This window comes from Acipenser ruthenus, chromosome 44 (genome assembly GCF_902713425.1).
Source record: "Acipenser ruthenus chromosome 44, fAciRut3.2 maternal haplotype, whole genome shotgun sequence".
NCBI classification, from domain to species: domain Eukaryota; kingdom Metazoa; phylum Chordata; class Actinopteri; order Acipenseriformes; family Acipenseridae; genus Acipenser; species Acipenser ruthenus.
Genome location: NC_081232.1, coordinates 1,571,118 through 1,586,916, shown reverse-complemented (window position 1 = coordinate 1,586,916; position 15,799 = coordinate 1,571,118). Strand labels below are relative to the sequence as shown.

At 42.9% G+C, this 15,799-nt stretch overlaps 1 protein-coding gene across 7 annotated transcripts in view; it reads left to right on the top strand.

The window, feature by feature from the left end:
• Positions 1 to 1,411: 1,411 nt before the first annotated feature.
• LOC117398837 (solute carrier family 12 member 6-like) overlaps positions 1,412 to 15,799 on the top strand; it is a 47,857-nt gene continuing 33,469 nt past the window's right edge. For 2 of the 7 annotated variants that reach the window (XM_033997924.3, XM_059012462.1), the window contains exons 1-5: positions 1,412 to 3,200; positions 11,634 to 11,728; positions 12,677 to 12,808; positions 13,575 to 13,721; positions 15,326 to 15,380. In XM_033997924.3, the coding sequence (XP_033853815.1) occupies positions 2,972 to 3,200; positions 11,634 to 11,728; positions 12,677 to 12,808; positions 13,575 to 13,721; positions 15,326 to 15,380 (658 nt within the window). In that variant the 5' untranslated portion in view covers positions 1,412 to 2,971. Of the gene's footprint in view, positions 3,201 to 7,245; positions 8,450 to 9,232; positions 9,269 to 11,633; positions 11,729 to 12,676; positions 12,809 to 13,574; positions 13,722 to 15,325; positions 15,381 to 15,799 lie in introns of those variants that run through there. The other 5 variants (XM_059012464.1, XM_059012465.1, XM_059012463.1 and 2 more) reach the window with 5 other exon arrangements.

Here is a 15,799-nt window from a genome sequence, read left to right as displayed (position 1 = left end):
TGATTTGATTAACACCTATTTTCTACAATACTTACTAATACAACACAGCACTACCAAAATGAACACAGCTTGGTTCATTTTGGTAGTGTTTTTAGGAAGATGATGATGCATGTGAATTCAATGTAAGGGAAAAAGGGAAATAAACATTTTTTTTTGGATTCCCAGAGGTTTCATTTCCCCTACTACCCTGGTTAGGGTTTTTTTTTTTTTTTTTTTCCTCACCAACTTTGTCTGTCAGCCTGATAATGCGGGATGCTGACAGGCCTGCTGAATTTCATGCAGCTATAAAATCACCTTTTAATATTTATCGCAACTCATAATACCGAGGTTATTTAAAAGACGGCTCTCAATTTAAAACCAAAAATAATGCAAAGTGGGGATAACAACCTTGAAATGAGCAGAACTGCACAGGTGGACCTGCATGGAAATGAATACAAGCAGGGTCGATTTTCACAGGCAATATTTCATTTGGAGCTCCTACCCGCTTGTGTGTTACCTGAAGCATCGAGATTCGTAGCTGTGTACAGCAGGCATTTTAGACGGGGAATCATTGAGACAGAAGCTGATTAGCGGCGAGCGGAAGGGAATGCAAGGCACTCTCTGAAACATTTTGTGCTGTGTTGGTTTCATCAGCCTGCACCCTGATAAGCCACTGCTGGATTTTAGAGCATTGTACAGCACTGGGGAGTCACCCTGGATTTCATCAGCCACCTATTTTTAGTGGTGATCCCAGGTTGATGGAGTCCAGGGTGATTCCTCGATGCTGTAAAATGCTCTAACAATGCAGCCCAAGTCGACAATGTCGTTAAGTTCACAGAGAATAGGAATGTGATGTGTGTTGTATAAGGCTCTGTAGCATTGACACTTGGCTGCAGGGCAGCCTGGGGTCTGTGACTGATGATTCATTGGTTATTCATGACGCAACGAGTAGAAACTACCCACCGGCTGTTTTTGAAGGACGCCGCTCTTTCTTATGGGACTACGCAGTACGCACGCATCATGCATCATGCACCATGCGGAGAAACAATGCGATCTGCATGGCTGAGGCCTCCTCACATTTGCTTTTCCTTCAGATTGCTGGCTGTAAACAATATTTGTATATTGTATTCTCCTGTTATTAAAATGTTATTGTTCCAAAGAAACGTAACACAGATGTATATACAACTTTTTTTTTTTTTTTTACGGTAATACATTGCCAGATATTTTAAATGAAGACTAAACTATCTATTTGGTACATCTGAATGTAAAAAAAAAATAAAAAAATAAAATGATCATAAAAAATTGTGGACTGTAGCTTTAACAAAATGCACAGTGTTTTTTTTTTTTTTAAAAGACTACATCACCCAGCATGCACCGCTCCCTAATAACCAATCATCGCCTAACTACCCCAGATACGCGCAAGCGCACAAAGCGCAGGGAGAGAAACTAGCTACGAGAGCGTGAGCCAGGCTTGGGGACTCGGGAGCGCGCGGCTCTGAATAATCGTCAGCGTGGAACAAAATAGAAGAACCGTCCCGACAGCGAAGCATGGAGACGATAAAAAACTACGATTATTAATTATTAAATATGAATATCGAGCCAAGACTGGAGTCTGTACAAGCCGGGGGTCTGCCTTGAAAGCAAAAAACGCCACAGACGGGTAGATCGCATTCGGGTTATTATATAACAACAGACAATACAGTCATATTTTGTAATACCAGGGCGCATATTTAAATTGAATCCTTGGCTAGAAAAACAAAAACCAAAAAAAAAAAAAAAAAACCACAAGCTTGTAAAATAATAGCCAGGAGCACAGCATAGCATCATATATGTATGGCACTGCTGCTGTAAATGCAATGTCATTAACAAAGATGTGATGTTTGCTGTTATTGTACCGGTAATATAGCAAAACTGTAAACATCTGTACAAAAATACATCCTGTGTATTTGAAATTTGGATTGGTTAACGGCCAACTGTCAGCTTCGTTTTTAGTTATTCTGAACAGCGTACATACTCGGTACTTCCTCAAAACAGGTCTGTACCGGATTCTGTATTATTTTCATCAGTGCGAATTATTCCATGACTGAATACGACCAAACAATCAATAAACACGACAATAGTGGTATAGGTGTTTGAAAAAAAACAAAAAAAAGCAACGACTTCATTGCGAAATTGGCTGTACACCTTCATATTTACAACAACACTCATATGTTTGCAGGGTGTCTCGTTCAAATCTGACAATGCAGTACTAGTAGTACACGTGATGTTTGGCTAATATTTTGCAATATATGCAATTTAGTACTTTTAATCTGCTGAAATGTATTATTATTAAGCTTGTCTAGCATCATTGTGATTACGTTTTTATTTTATTAAAATACACGCACAAATACATATATGGCGAAAAGCGTGCCATAAATGTTAGTGTTTAGTTTGAAATAGGCTTGTGGCCGGAACTATATAATTGTAATTATTATACAAGCAACATAAAGCCAAATATTTTAATTGTTGTTATTTTATAATTTGACAAGGCATTCGCTATTTTATTTTTCTTATTAAAAAAATAAATGAAAAAGCTGCTATTTAGTTAACATGTCTTCTATATGAAATTGTTTTACATTTTAAATGCGTGTTTGGTTGCTATGTTACAATAAAAAGTCTACAAAATAGTATTATAGTGCATTAAGAAACTACAGTATTTTGTTTTGGTTACAGGACGTAACGGTAAATCCATTCAAAACAGTATTCGGGCATATCTGTTTACCTTTTCTCAATAGTAATAATAATAACCTTTAAAGCCAACCACATTGTTTACAATATTGTTATAAAAAACAAAACGACAAGTAAAATATTAGCCGTACTCTGACATTACATTGCTAAAAATAATATTAATAATATCACCCCGTCTGTGGTTGGTTCGCGATATTCCTGTGATTCGGGTCTGAATTTGGTCGTTTTAATTGATATTAGTACCGGTACGGCATACAACATAAACATGGCCTCGGTTCGGTTCACCGTGACGCCGACCAAAGCGGAGGACGTACCGGGCCTGCCAGACACCTCCCCCGATGTCAGCTCGCGGTCCAGTTCGCGGGTACGGTTCGGCTCCCGGGAGAGTGTGAGTCGGAGCGAGCCGCTGAGCGAGGGGTCCGGAGCGCTCACCACGTCTGTCGGCACAACCGGAGCTGAAACGCCCGATAGGAGCGCCGTGGGGACCGAACCAGGTAAGCGAAAAAAAGCGTGAGGAATTTTCGACCAGAAATTAAATGTTTATTATGTCAATGCAGCTGCTGTTGGCGGTATCTTTGCAGAACTGAACGGGGCTATTTTGCTAATTTGTATTTTCCCATGTGTTTCTCCAAGTGTTTCTTATAATGTTGTTGAAGCTGACACCCTGGGATCCTTCAAGAAGCTGCTTGATGAGATTCTGGGATCCTTCAAGAAGCTGCTTGATGAGATTCTGGGATCCTTCAAGAAGCTGCTTGATGAGATTCTGGGATCCTTCAAGAAGCTGCTTGATGAGATTCTGGCGACGTTATCTCATCCCAGCACTGGCGACGTTATCTCATCCCAGCACTGGCGACGGTATCTCATCCCAGCACTGGCGACGTTATCTCTTCCCAGCACTGGCGACGTTATCTCATCCCAGCACTGGCGACGTTATCTCTTCCCAGCACTGGCGACGTTATCACATCCCAGCACTGGCGACGTTATCTCTTCCCAGCACTGGCGACGTTATCTCTTCCCAGCACTGGCGACGTTATCACATCCCAGCACTGGCGACGTTATCACATCCCAGCACTGGCGACGTTATCTCTTCCCAGCACTGGCGACGTTATCTCTTCCCAGCACTGGCGACGTTATCACATCCCAGCACTGGCGACGTTATCACATCCCAGCACTGGCGACGGTATCTCATCCCAGCACTGGCGACGGTATCTCATCCCAGCACAGGCGACGGTATCTCATCCCAGCACTGGCGACGGTATCTCATCCCAGCACTGGCGACGGTATCTCATCTCAGCACTGGCGACGGTATCACATCTCAGCACTGGCGATGGTATCACATCCCAGCACTGGCGACGGTATCACATCCCAGCACTGGCGACGGTATCTCATCCCAGCACTGGCGACGTTATCTCATCCCAGCACTGGCGACGGTATCTCATCTCAGCACTGGCGACGGTATCTCTTCCCAGCACTGGCGACGGTATCTCTTCCCAGCACTGGCGACGTTATCTCATCCCAGCACTGGCGACGGTATCTCATCCCAGCACTGGCGACGTTATCTCTTCCCAGCACTGGCGACGGTATCTCATCCCAGCACTGGCGACGTTATCTCATCCCAGCACTGGCGACGGTATCTCATCCCAGCACTGGCGATGTTATCGCTGCCATACCCCCCTCCCCATGTTTGTGTTCCTATGAACAAAGTGAAGGAAAATACTGTTTTGACTTGAAATACCTTTTTTATTCAACATCCTGTACAAAACAAGTCTCAGTGCAGCTCTCTCACCTCGACTCACGCATGCACATTCCATCCACTTGTATCTGGCTGTCAATCACTGTCATCACCACTGTCTCGCACATATTGGGCCTCATTTACAAAAGGGTGCTAAACTTTATGGTGCTTGATAATTGCAATTGGTTTGCACGTAACTGATTTCCATATTTACTATTGCAATTTGATTCATTATCGTGCACACTGATTGTATTGTGCCACACTATGGTAATCAGAATGAATATGTGATGTGTATGGTAGTGCATGATAATGTATTTAAATCAGCATCCAGCTCAGAGTAATGAGATGATCATTTATTAGTGCGTATGGGAAGCAGGCTTTAATCATAGATGCACTATTAAACAAATATCGGTTCAATTAAGGGTCTAGTTAAGTAATTGAGAGCTCTGACATTATTGAGCACGATGAATGTTCACTCGCAATACATGGTATGGTATGTAAATTAGCCAAATAGTGTGCACGAAAATGAGTGTGTTCTTTGTTAGTAAATGGGACAGTAAATTTAGATTTATGGGCATGTTAGGCTCACCACTTGACATTTCGTGCCCTTTCGTAAATGAGGCCCATTGTCTGAGGAAGATCTTTTTGTGAACTGATTCTACTGTATTTTGCTCGTGGTTTTGGAGGCAACACAGAATACAAGTTTCAGTGTTTCGATTAGCAGAGACAAGCGACCGCAGCGGGATAGAGCCAGAGAGTGGGACATCGTCAGAATGTGGAACGCCAGAAAATGGAACGCTGTCAATGCTGTGATTGACGACTTTACAAATCACTAAGAACAAGACAAGACTCTAGTTCACCCACAAAATCGTACGTTTGCAATTTCAGATAACCAGATGTATTGCTCATCAATTAAAGTCACATAAATTTGCTGAATTTTGAAAAAAAACTTTAAAGGGTCAAACTCTGTGCATCGTACCCCTTTCAGATGTGCATTTCCGTGTTTTCTGAACTAAAATCACTCGTGCATGCGCAGTACACTGTCTACCACTTTTTAACACGTACCACAAAATAACACCACACCGGTACTTATTTACAGTAGTCACATCTTTTTTAGGTAAGTGTCTTTTTTTTGTACAAACTCTATGTGTAATAATGATTTGCAACAACTTGTGCAAAGTCACATGAACTGTAGATAGAAATCCAATAATATACGTCCTAAAAATTCATCTTTAATGGTATTGCTATACGTATTGGGGGGCCCAGTGCCCAAAATAACTGTTCTCTGCTCTTATATAATAACCTGTGTTAGGAAATGTTTGTGTTTTTAAGCAGCATGACCAATCATTTCCTAATTCTGTTTATCATCAACTAAACAGAGCACTTTCTTTTCTTTGTATGTTACAGTTTTTATAACCAACAGCTGCACCTCTTTGTTTCTTAAATACTGCGAATAATACACATGGTGGCAGCATGACATTATATATTTAGGGCTTCTGATTTTCGGTTTTAACCTATAAAACACCCACGATAAAAAAAATAATGAAATTGATGGATAGCCAATAAACACTGGAAAAACTGTGGAAATGGTTAATCTATTCACGTTGACTTTACCCTTTTCACATTTAAAAAAATAAAACCTACTACAAAAATAATAATAAATACATTTCCCAGTGCTGCTGGGCAATGTCCCGCCTTCCTGACTTGTATCTATCATTGATTCGTTCTCAATACTTTAAACCCACCCCAACTACTGAGTGACAGCACATTCCTACATTTCTATTGGAGACTCCGCTTGCGAGATTTAAAATGAGATTACAATCAGGATGGAGGCTTGTTAGCGGGATTTCAAGCTGTATTACAGTTAAAATACGGAGGATTTAAAACAGAATTTCGACGAAATGTACAAAAATTCCACACAAAAACCCCAGAAGAATGTGCCGTGACCGCAGGGATTTCGTTGTGGAAGACAGTTGTGACAGCGGGGGGAAACGGAATTCTTGCCATGGGGGAAAAAAATATCCAAAGCTTTGTGACAAAGATCATCGCAATTATAAAAGATACAGATGAAAGGCAAGGCCAATGGAAGGCACTGGAGAAGCCTGGTACAGTATATATGATTTATTACCATATATGAAGAAATACTGTCAGAGAAGACGCTCATAATGTCCGTATCATGTTGACAACTATGTACCAGTCTTCCTCATTGTCTTGCCAATAGCAATTTTTTTTATAGTTGTAAAGATCTGGCAGTTTTCAAACCTGTCTCATCGCGTGTGTGTCTCTTCAGGTCTCTGCGAAAGTATCTCGTCGCCCGATGACAAATCGCATCGCCCGTGTCTGGTGGGCAAGACCTTTCCTTTCCTCTGATTGGTCAGTTCCCTAGCTGTCGTGTGACAAAACCGCTAAAGTAGACAGCAGTCCTATTGTTTTCCCGCTTCACTTCAGTGTGAATGGTTCCTATCAAAACCACAAGTTCTATTTATTTTTTTGTGGGGGTGTGTCAAACTACAGATTTGCTTGTCTCAGGAAGGCACAGCTATGGTTTGTGCTCTCAATCTAAAGTAAACATGAGTCTTATTTGAATTAGGAGTGCCCTACAATGGGTGTGTGTTTAATTTAACCTACAATCTTATTCAAGAAGGGATTATATTGCAGTGTCACGCTGAACAGGTTTGTGGGGCTTTGTGTGTCTGTAGCTTTAACTCTGATAGCATGTAGTAACTCACACAGACACAAAGGAGGAGGACTCTCACCTGCAGCTTTAAATAGTTTTTCTTTAAATGATCCTTTAGTCATGTGACCGCAGAGAGAAGGGGCGTGGCGAGAGGAGAGAGTTGGGATCCTGATACAAAGTGAACGCAAGTGAGACGCAGTTCAGAACGACATTTACTGTACGAAGATAAAGAGAAGTATTGAAGAGTAACGAGAAAAAGATTACAGAGGGAGAGCAAGCTGAGAGGAGGGAGACAGGCTGTCTGCTGGAGTTCAGTGAGAAGCTGGTCAAGGAGTTGGACATTTGTATCGGTTTGACTTTCAGTTTAGTATTGAGCATTTTCGGTTTGACAGTGTTTAAACGACAGGGATTAGTTGACGTTTGTCTATTTGACTTTCATAGTTTCTTACAGAGTTTAGTATCGGGTATTTTCAAATTTTAAAGCGTTTTTTTTTTTTTAAATCGCAGGCAGTGGACGTTTATCTGCTTGACTTATTTCTTAGAGTTTAGTATTGTGCATTTTCAAACTGTCAGTGTTTATACGTTATGTATTAAAGGTGAGTCTGCTTCACTTGAATTAATTAATTCAGTCATGCAAAGTTTCTGAAATCATTAGACAAATAACTGTCACTCTGAGCTTTACTGTTAGAAAATGTGTGCAATGTCAACACTAAATCAAAGTAGCAATATTACAGTCCTATTAAAGTGTAATTAAATCCTTTTTTTCAAAGTAATAATTATTTATACGTAATTAAACTTTGTTTAAACTTTCGTTTTATTAGATTTCCAATTAAACTAGACTAATCTGGATTTAATTAAAAAAGTAACATTGAGTATTTGGGTCAGTATTGCGCTGCTAATGCAGTTTTGGTTAATGAAAAAAGTAATGATTAACATAAAGAGCAGGTCTATTGAAATGTGTGATGGGCTTATTCAAGTTAACTGCTAATGTTAGCCATTAACTCAATTAAAGCCCATATTGTATTATTTCACAATACTGGCTTGCTAGTTTTTTTCAGCACAGAATTCTATTGCATGAATTTTTGATTGACGTAAAGTTTTTAGATTACGAATGTTTACAGGGATTTGAGAAGAAAAACGAATATGGGATGTTGATAGCAGTATAAAAAAAATAACATTAATAGGACAGGACAAGGAAACCGTTTTTACCGCAGGAGAGAGTTTCAGACAGAGAGATTGCAGACGCGATTGTCGGGTGGAAATGCCGCATTTTACAGTCACAAAGGTCCCTGACATTTCAGAGGACGAGGACACGAATGACACAATCGATTCAGGTAAGAAACACTTCCTGAACCCTTCTTTACTTGATGTATTGTGATCGAGGCATGCATCGTTAGTGTCGAGACACCACCGCAGTGCTCGCTGCAGAGCAGGTGCTTCTGAAGTGAAGTGTGTTATATTTCTGAGATTAACAGAATCGTGAATAATTTGATCTTGTTATGGATCATACAAGTAGCCCATCAGGACCATCTCTTGAGTATTGTAAGCAGGGCCACAGTCAGGAATTTTGGGGCCCCAGGACACGTCCTTTGACAAAAAAGCTTTGTGCAAACACACATAGTAAAAACAGCTAGCGTAAGTTTTAAAACAATCCACAGAAATGTGTCCTTTTGATATGTCGAACTGTAATATTTATTTTCCTTATTCTGCTCCTGTTCCACATCGCTTTCACAAGGTAACATTTCCATCCAGATTCAAACCTAAAATAAAGTATCCGAATGTTAACTATATACATGTGCACAATACAGTGCAACAGCGGTGACTGTAATATTAAACCCTAACTTGTCATACAGGGTGTGTCACAGAGACATTCATTTGCATCTCATCCGCCATGTAGCCTCTACTTTCCACAATGCTCTGACAATGCCTCGTGAATCAGCACACCCTGCATGTTCATTGAGAAAACCACGTCATTCAAATCCAAGCAGCAACAGAAATGCAGCCTCTTTAGGAAAGCCTTGAGCAGGGCTGCTTTCATTAATGGAAACGCACCCATACCAGCCCGGGCTCCTTGTTACCCATTCATCATTCATTATTCATTTTTATTCATTTTTCAGACCGAAATCGATCTGCAGAAGATGATAGGCTGTTAGGTATGGTTATATATATATATATATATATATATATTTTTCTTCAAATGACTGTTGTCCAGTTGTGGTCAAACTGATAGTGATGCCAGAAAGAGAATGATTGACCCTTACCTTACTGAATGTCATCCCTGAATAGCTTGTGAAAATGATTGTAGTGATCTAGCATCTCCCAGGTGCAGTGCTTCCTCAAATGCTTTGTCAGGAATGTGGAGAGACTTGGGCTTCCCACTCGGGCTCCTCGCTCGCTGAATATCTTGCTCTCCCTGTAGAGATATTAAACACATGCAAAACAATTATAAATCCATCCCACCAGTGCAGGGGTATCCCGAAATAGAATCAATTTACTCCCAATGCAGAATGACTGTGGGATAATTGTCTTTGTTTTACCCCAAAAACATGTTTCTGCAATGCAATGGTCACTGCCAAGACTGGAACAAAAACCACTGTGGTAGTAACGATTTCAGTTTTAGATAGTGCCTTCTCCACTTTCTTATTGTATTTCTTATCATTTTCATTTTGATCATTTCAATAGTAGATTTCATTTGAGGGGAGTTCTGAACCCCAGGACTGGGTGCAGCAGCAGCAGGGCTAGTGTGAGTTTCTAACCCTGCCCAAACTCCTGGCTCCTGATCATTTCAATATTAATAGTAATAGACTTCATTAAGGGGCGTTTTGAAACCCAGGACTGGGTGCAGCAGCAGCAGGGCTAGTGTGAGTTTCTAACCCTGCCCAAACTCCTGGCTCCTGATCATTTCAATATTAATAGTAATAGACTTCATTAAGGGGCGTTTTGAAACCCAGGACTGGGTGCAGCAGCAGCAGCAGGGCTAGTGTGAGTTTCTAACCCTGGTGTCTGTGTGTCATTGTTTAATCTTAGACTGTCCTCTTCTATTAGTGTTAATCTCCTTTGGAAGGGAGATTTCTGTGTCATAAATATTAGCTTAAATAAGAACATAAGAATGTTTACAAACGAGAGGAGGCCATTCAGTCCATCTTGCTTTTTTGGTTGTTAGTAGCTTATTGATCCCAGAATCTCTTCAAGCAGCTTCTTGAAGGATCCCAGGCTGTCAGCTTCAACAACATTACTGGGGAGTTGGTTCCTCACAATTCTCTGTGTAAAAATGCCTCCTATTTTCTGTTCTGAATGCCCCTTTATCTAATCTCCATTTGTGACCCCTGGTCCTTGTTTCTTTTTTCAGGTTGAAAAAGTCCCCTGGGTCGACATTGTCTATACCTTTTAGAATTTTGAATGCTTGAATTAGATCACCGCGTAGTCTTCTTTGTTCAAGACTGAATAGATTCAATTCTTTTAGCCTGTCTGCATACGACATGCCTTTTAAACCCGGGATAATACTGGTTGCTCTTCTTTGCACTCTTTCTAGAGCAGCAATATCCTTTTTGTAACGAGGTGACCAGAACTGAACACAATATTCTAGGTGAGGTCTTACTAATGCATTGTAAAGTTTTAACATTACTTCCCTTGATTTTAAATTCAACACTTTTCACTATATATCTGAACATCCTGCTGGCCTTTTTTATAGCTTCCCCACATTGTCTAGATGAAGACATTTCTGAGTCAACATAAACTCCTAGGTCTTTTTCATAGTTCCCTTCTTCAATTTCAGTATCTCCCATATGATATTAATGTAAATTAGAAAACACAGTACAAGTTATTGGTTAGTCTGTCTATGTAACCTTTAATAAATTACTGTACACATGGCAATGCTGGTGGGACCACACTGTATAACACTAATATAAAACCATGAATTAACATGTGCAACTTTTTATAAACCATGTAAATAACAATAATTCCATGAATCTGACCCAAGCTGCACTTCCATTAACTGCACAGATCTCAAATGTGCAGTTTTGAAGAAGCATGCATTTTAAAACACTAAGTTCTCAATTTGCTTACTATGCCTTTCCGGGAAGTGTGTTACTGTTCTGCTTGCTTGGGCATTTCATCCCCGGCAGTGTCTTCTGGGTCATGTTACTGGCTGAAAGCATGTCAGTCACTAGGGGAAGCAGCTGGTTGGTTATTGACAGGGAAGGAGCCTGTGAAGGGGTGGGACAATGTCTCTCTGGGTGCCCCAGGAAGTACAGGACACCCTAAAAGCATGGCTTTCTTTAATCTGGAAATAGTACCAGATGATTTCAAATGAAAATTCTTATTTGCTGTAACCTTTCTGCACATTTGAGACCCGTGTGCTGAACTGCTCTGTTCGCTACAATCACTTTTAGAGAAAAGCACATGGTGCACCGCGCTGGTACCGGTCTCTTTGGAGTGTGTCAGTTGGTCTGTAAGATGTTGAAGGTGTTGCAAGTGTTTTTCAGTTCTTATTTAGCTGTGTTTTTCTCTCCTTTTTAGTCGACAGTCACCCAAAGGCTTCCAATCTCTACATCAATAACTCTCACTATGTGGATGATGATGACTTCTATGATCGAAATCTGGCTCTGTTTGAGGTAAGTGTGCTGGACAGTACGGGCATTTTAATATTATAGCTTCAAGAGGCATTTTTCATTTCTTTTAAGATTTCTATTCGTATTTCATGGGGTGTGCAATCATTTTGAGTGGCGCTGGGTCCTGTTTAAATATTGAGTTCATTTTTTATCTAAATTTACCTTTACCCGGCTGAGCTGCTCTGAGCTTGTCTGGAGAATCCTAACTGCTGGGCTCTGAACAGCCTTCTGCATTCCATGATGATTTAAAATTTAAATGATGGTTACTCAATAGTGGAGCCACAGAACCCAGAACCACTCAGAATGATTGCAAGTACACTAAAATAGAACCCAGAACCACTCAGAATGATTGCAAGCACACTAAAATAGCAAGGGGGACTGAGGAGCGAGACAGAGACTGCCGGCATTTTGCATGGACACCCCCCGGATCTCAGTCCAGTATGGGATGAGCTTGGAGGATTCCGATCCTCTGCTGGCGAAATCAAAGGGCATATCGGTGCTTTTTTTTTTTTTTTTTTCCCAAACCTAGCTGACTTTGTGAATGCATGCCGTGTGTCCCTGGGGAATTGTGGAGTGGCATTGTGTGTTTTGTTTTAGTCCGAGCAATGGAAGCAGAAACTGAAAGAACGCTCGTTGCTGTTTTCATTATGGCACTACGTACGATTTTTCTTTTAGCTTTTAATTTGTGTGTTCTCTTTTCTGAACATAAGTACGCCGTAAAGAAATGCCTTCATAACTCCTGCAGCTAAATGGATCCCTCACAACACCTTGTGGAGTCTGTGCCGTGTCAATGCTGTGATCAGGACAAACGGTGACCCAGTCCGATATTAGGTGCAGGTCCTAATGAAATGGCCGGGCAGGGTCTGGTCTTGGCAGTCAGTAAGCTGTGTGGGTGAATTCTTTCTCCTCGTGGTTTTGTGACTCCCTTCTGCTTTTTCTTTGTTGATTCAGGAAGAGATGGACACTCGGCCCAAAGTGTCGTCTCTCCTCAGCCACCTGGCGAATTACACCAACCTGACGCAGGGCGCCAAGGAGCATGAGGAGGCGGAGAGCATCGAGGGGGACAAGAGGAAACCCACCAAGGTAGTGACACAGTGCCACCACACCCTATAGAGGCAGGAGGTCACAACTACACCCAACACAATCCAGGGGCATGCCCAAGTGCTGTGTTATTGATGCACAGTATGGTTTAGTTTGGTATGGTGTAGTACAGTGCTGTGTTATAGATGCACAGTATAGTTTAGTTTGGTATGGTGTAGTACAGTGCTGTGATATAGATGCACAGTATAGTTTAGTTTGGTATGGTGTAGTACAGTGCTGTGATATAGATGCACAGTATGGTTTAGTTTGGTATGGTGTAGTACAGTGCTGTGATATAGATGCACAGTATAGTTTAGTTTGGTATGGTGTAGTACAGTGCTGTGTTATAGATGCACAGTATAGTTTAGTTTGGTATGGTGTAGTACAGTGCTGTGATATAGATGCACAGTATGGTTTAGTTTGGTATGGTGTAGTACAGTGCTGTGTTATTGATGCACAGTATAGTTTAGTTTGGTATGGTGTAGTACAGTGCTGTGTTATTGATGCACAGTATAGTTTAGTTTGGTATGGTGTAGTACAGTGCTGTGTTATTGATGCACAGTATGGTTTAGTTTGGTATGGTGTAGTACAGTGCTGTGTTATTGATGCACAGTATAGTTTAGTTTGGTATGGTGTAGTACAGTGCTGTGTTATTGATGCACAGTTTAGTTTGGTATGGTGTAGTACAGTTTTGTACAGTGATGTCCTGCAGTGTGTGTAGTTTTGTGTAGTGATGTCAGTGGTGATGGCCTCTCTCCCCCTGTCTCAGTCTCCTAAGATGGGCACCTTCATGGGCGTGTACCTGCCCTGCCTTCAGAACATCTTCGGGGTGATCCTGTTCCTGAGACTCACCTGGGTGGTGGGGACGGCCGGCGTGCTCCAGGCTCTGCTCATCGTGCTAATCTGCTGCTGCTGTGTGAGTAGAGCAGGGAGACGAGACCAGCACACAGCTACGGGAGAGAGAGAGAGACAGGGGCCAGCACACAGCCACTGAGAGAGAGAGACAGGGACCAGCACACAGCCACTGAGAGAGAGAGAGACAGGGACCAGCACACAGCCACAGGAGAGACAGGGACCAGCACACAGCCACGGGAGAGACAGGGACCAGCACACAGCCACTGAGAGAGACAGGGACCAGCACACAGCCACTGAGAGAGACAGGGACCAGCACACAGCCGCTGAGAGAGAGAGAGACAGAGACCGGCACACAGCCACTGAGAGAGACAGGAACCAGCACACAGCCACTGAGAGAGACAGGGACCAGCACACAGCCACTGAGAGAGAGACAGGGACCAGCACACAGCCACTGAGAGAGAGAGAGACAGGGACCAGCACACAGCCACAGGAGAGACAGGGACCAGCACACAGCCACGGGAGAGACAGGGACCAGCACACAGCCACTGAGAGAGACAGGGACCAGCACACAGCCACTGAGAGAGACAGGGACCAGCACACAGCCGCTGAGAGAGAGAGAGACAGAGACCGGCACACAGCCACTGAGAGAGACAGGAACCAGCACACAGCCACTGAGAGAGACAGGGACCAGCACACAGCCACTGAGAGAGAGACAGGGACCAGCACACAGCCACTGAGAGAGAGAGAGACAGGGACCAGCACACAGCCACTGAGAGAGAGAGAGACAGGGACCAGCACACAGCCACTGAGAGAGAGAGACCAACACACAGCTATGGGAGAGACAGGGACCAACAAACAGCCACGAGAGAGACAGGGACCAGCACACAGCCACTGAGAGAGAGACCAACACACAGCCACGGGAGAGACAGGGACCAACACACAGCCACGGGAGAGACAGGGACCAACACACAGCCACGGGAGAGACGGGGACCAGCACACAGCCACGAGAGAGACGGGGACCAGCACACAGCCACTGAGAGAGACAGGGGCCCGGCACACAGCCACTGAGAGAGACAGGGACCGGCACACAGCCACTGAGAGAGACAGGGACCGGCACACAGCCACTGAGAGAGACAGGGACCAGCACACAGCCACTGAGAGAGAGAGAGAGAGACAGGGACCAGCACACAGCCACTGAGAGAGACAGGGACCAGCACACAGCCACTGAGAGAGACAGGGTCCGGCACACAGCCACTGAGAGAGACAGGGACCGGGACACAGCCACTGAGAGAGAGAGAGAGAGACAGGGACCAGCACACAGCCACGGGAGAGACAGGGACCGGGACACAGCCACTGAGAGAGACAGGGGCCGGCACACACATCTGTTAAGGAAGCAGGGATGGAAAGAAGACGCACCTGAGCTTGTTACCTCTGCACTGTGGACAGTCAAGCTCTGGTAAAACCTGGAATGGGTGAATCTGCTCTGTAATAAGATTTTTATTTCCACCACTGCTTCCATAACAGATATCTTGGTACCAGAACAAACTCTGCTTGAAATGTGTTCGATAGCAAAAAAAACACGTTCATATTTCTATACCAGCACAAACCTGGACACACTGTATAATACACTGTACATTTATAATTTTTAATGTTCCTCTGTTACAGACCCTGCTTACAGCCATTTCTATGAGTGCAATTGCAACCAATGGGGTGGTGCCAGGTAGGACATTGCTTACACAAGTCTGGGGGTGTATGGAGACTGTGTGTCTGTGTCTGTGCGTGTGTGTGTGTCAGTCTTACATTTCTCCATGCATCTGAAGAACCACATATACAACTGATGAAACTTGATATTAATATTATTTAGCACGTTATTGAGAATATCAGACATATGGAGGTGTCTGAGAGTATGTATTGATTTTAACATTGTATTATTTGTCTCCCTCTCCTCCCCTTCCCTCTCCTCTCCCTCTCTCTTCATCTCATCCCCATCTCCTTCACTTTCTCCTCATCTCTTTCCTCTCGCCCCTTCCCTCTCTCCCCACCTCCCTCCCTCCTCCTATCCTCATCTCTATCTACTCTCGACCCTTCCCTCTGCTCTCCCCATCTCTCTCTCTCTCTCTTTCTTTCTTTCTTTCTTTC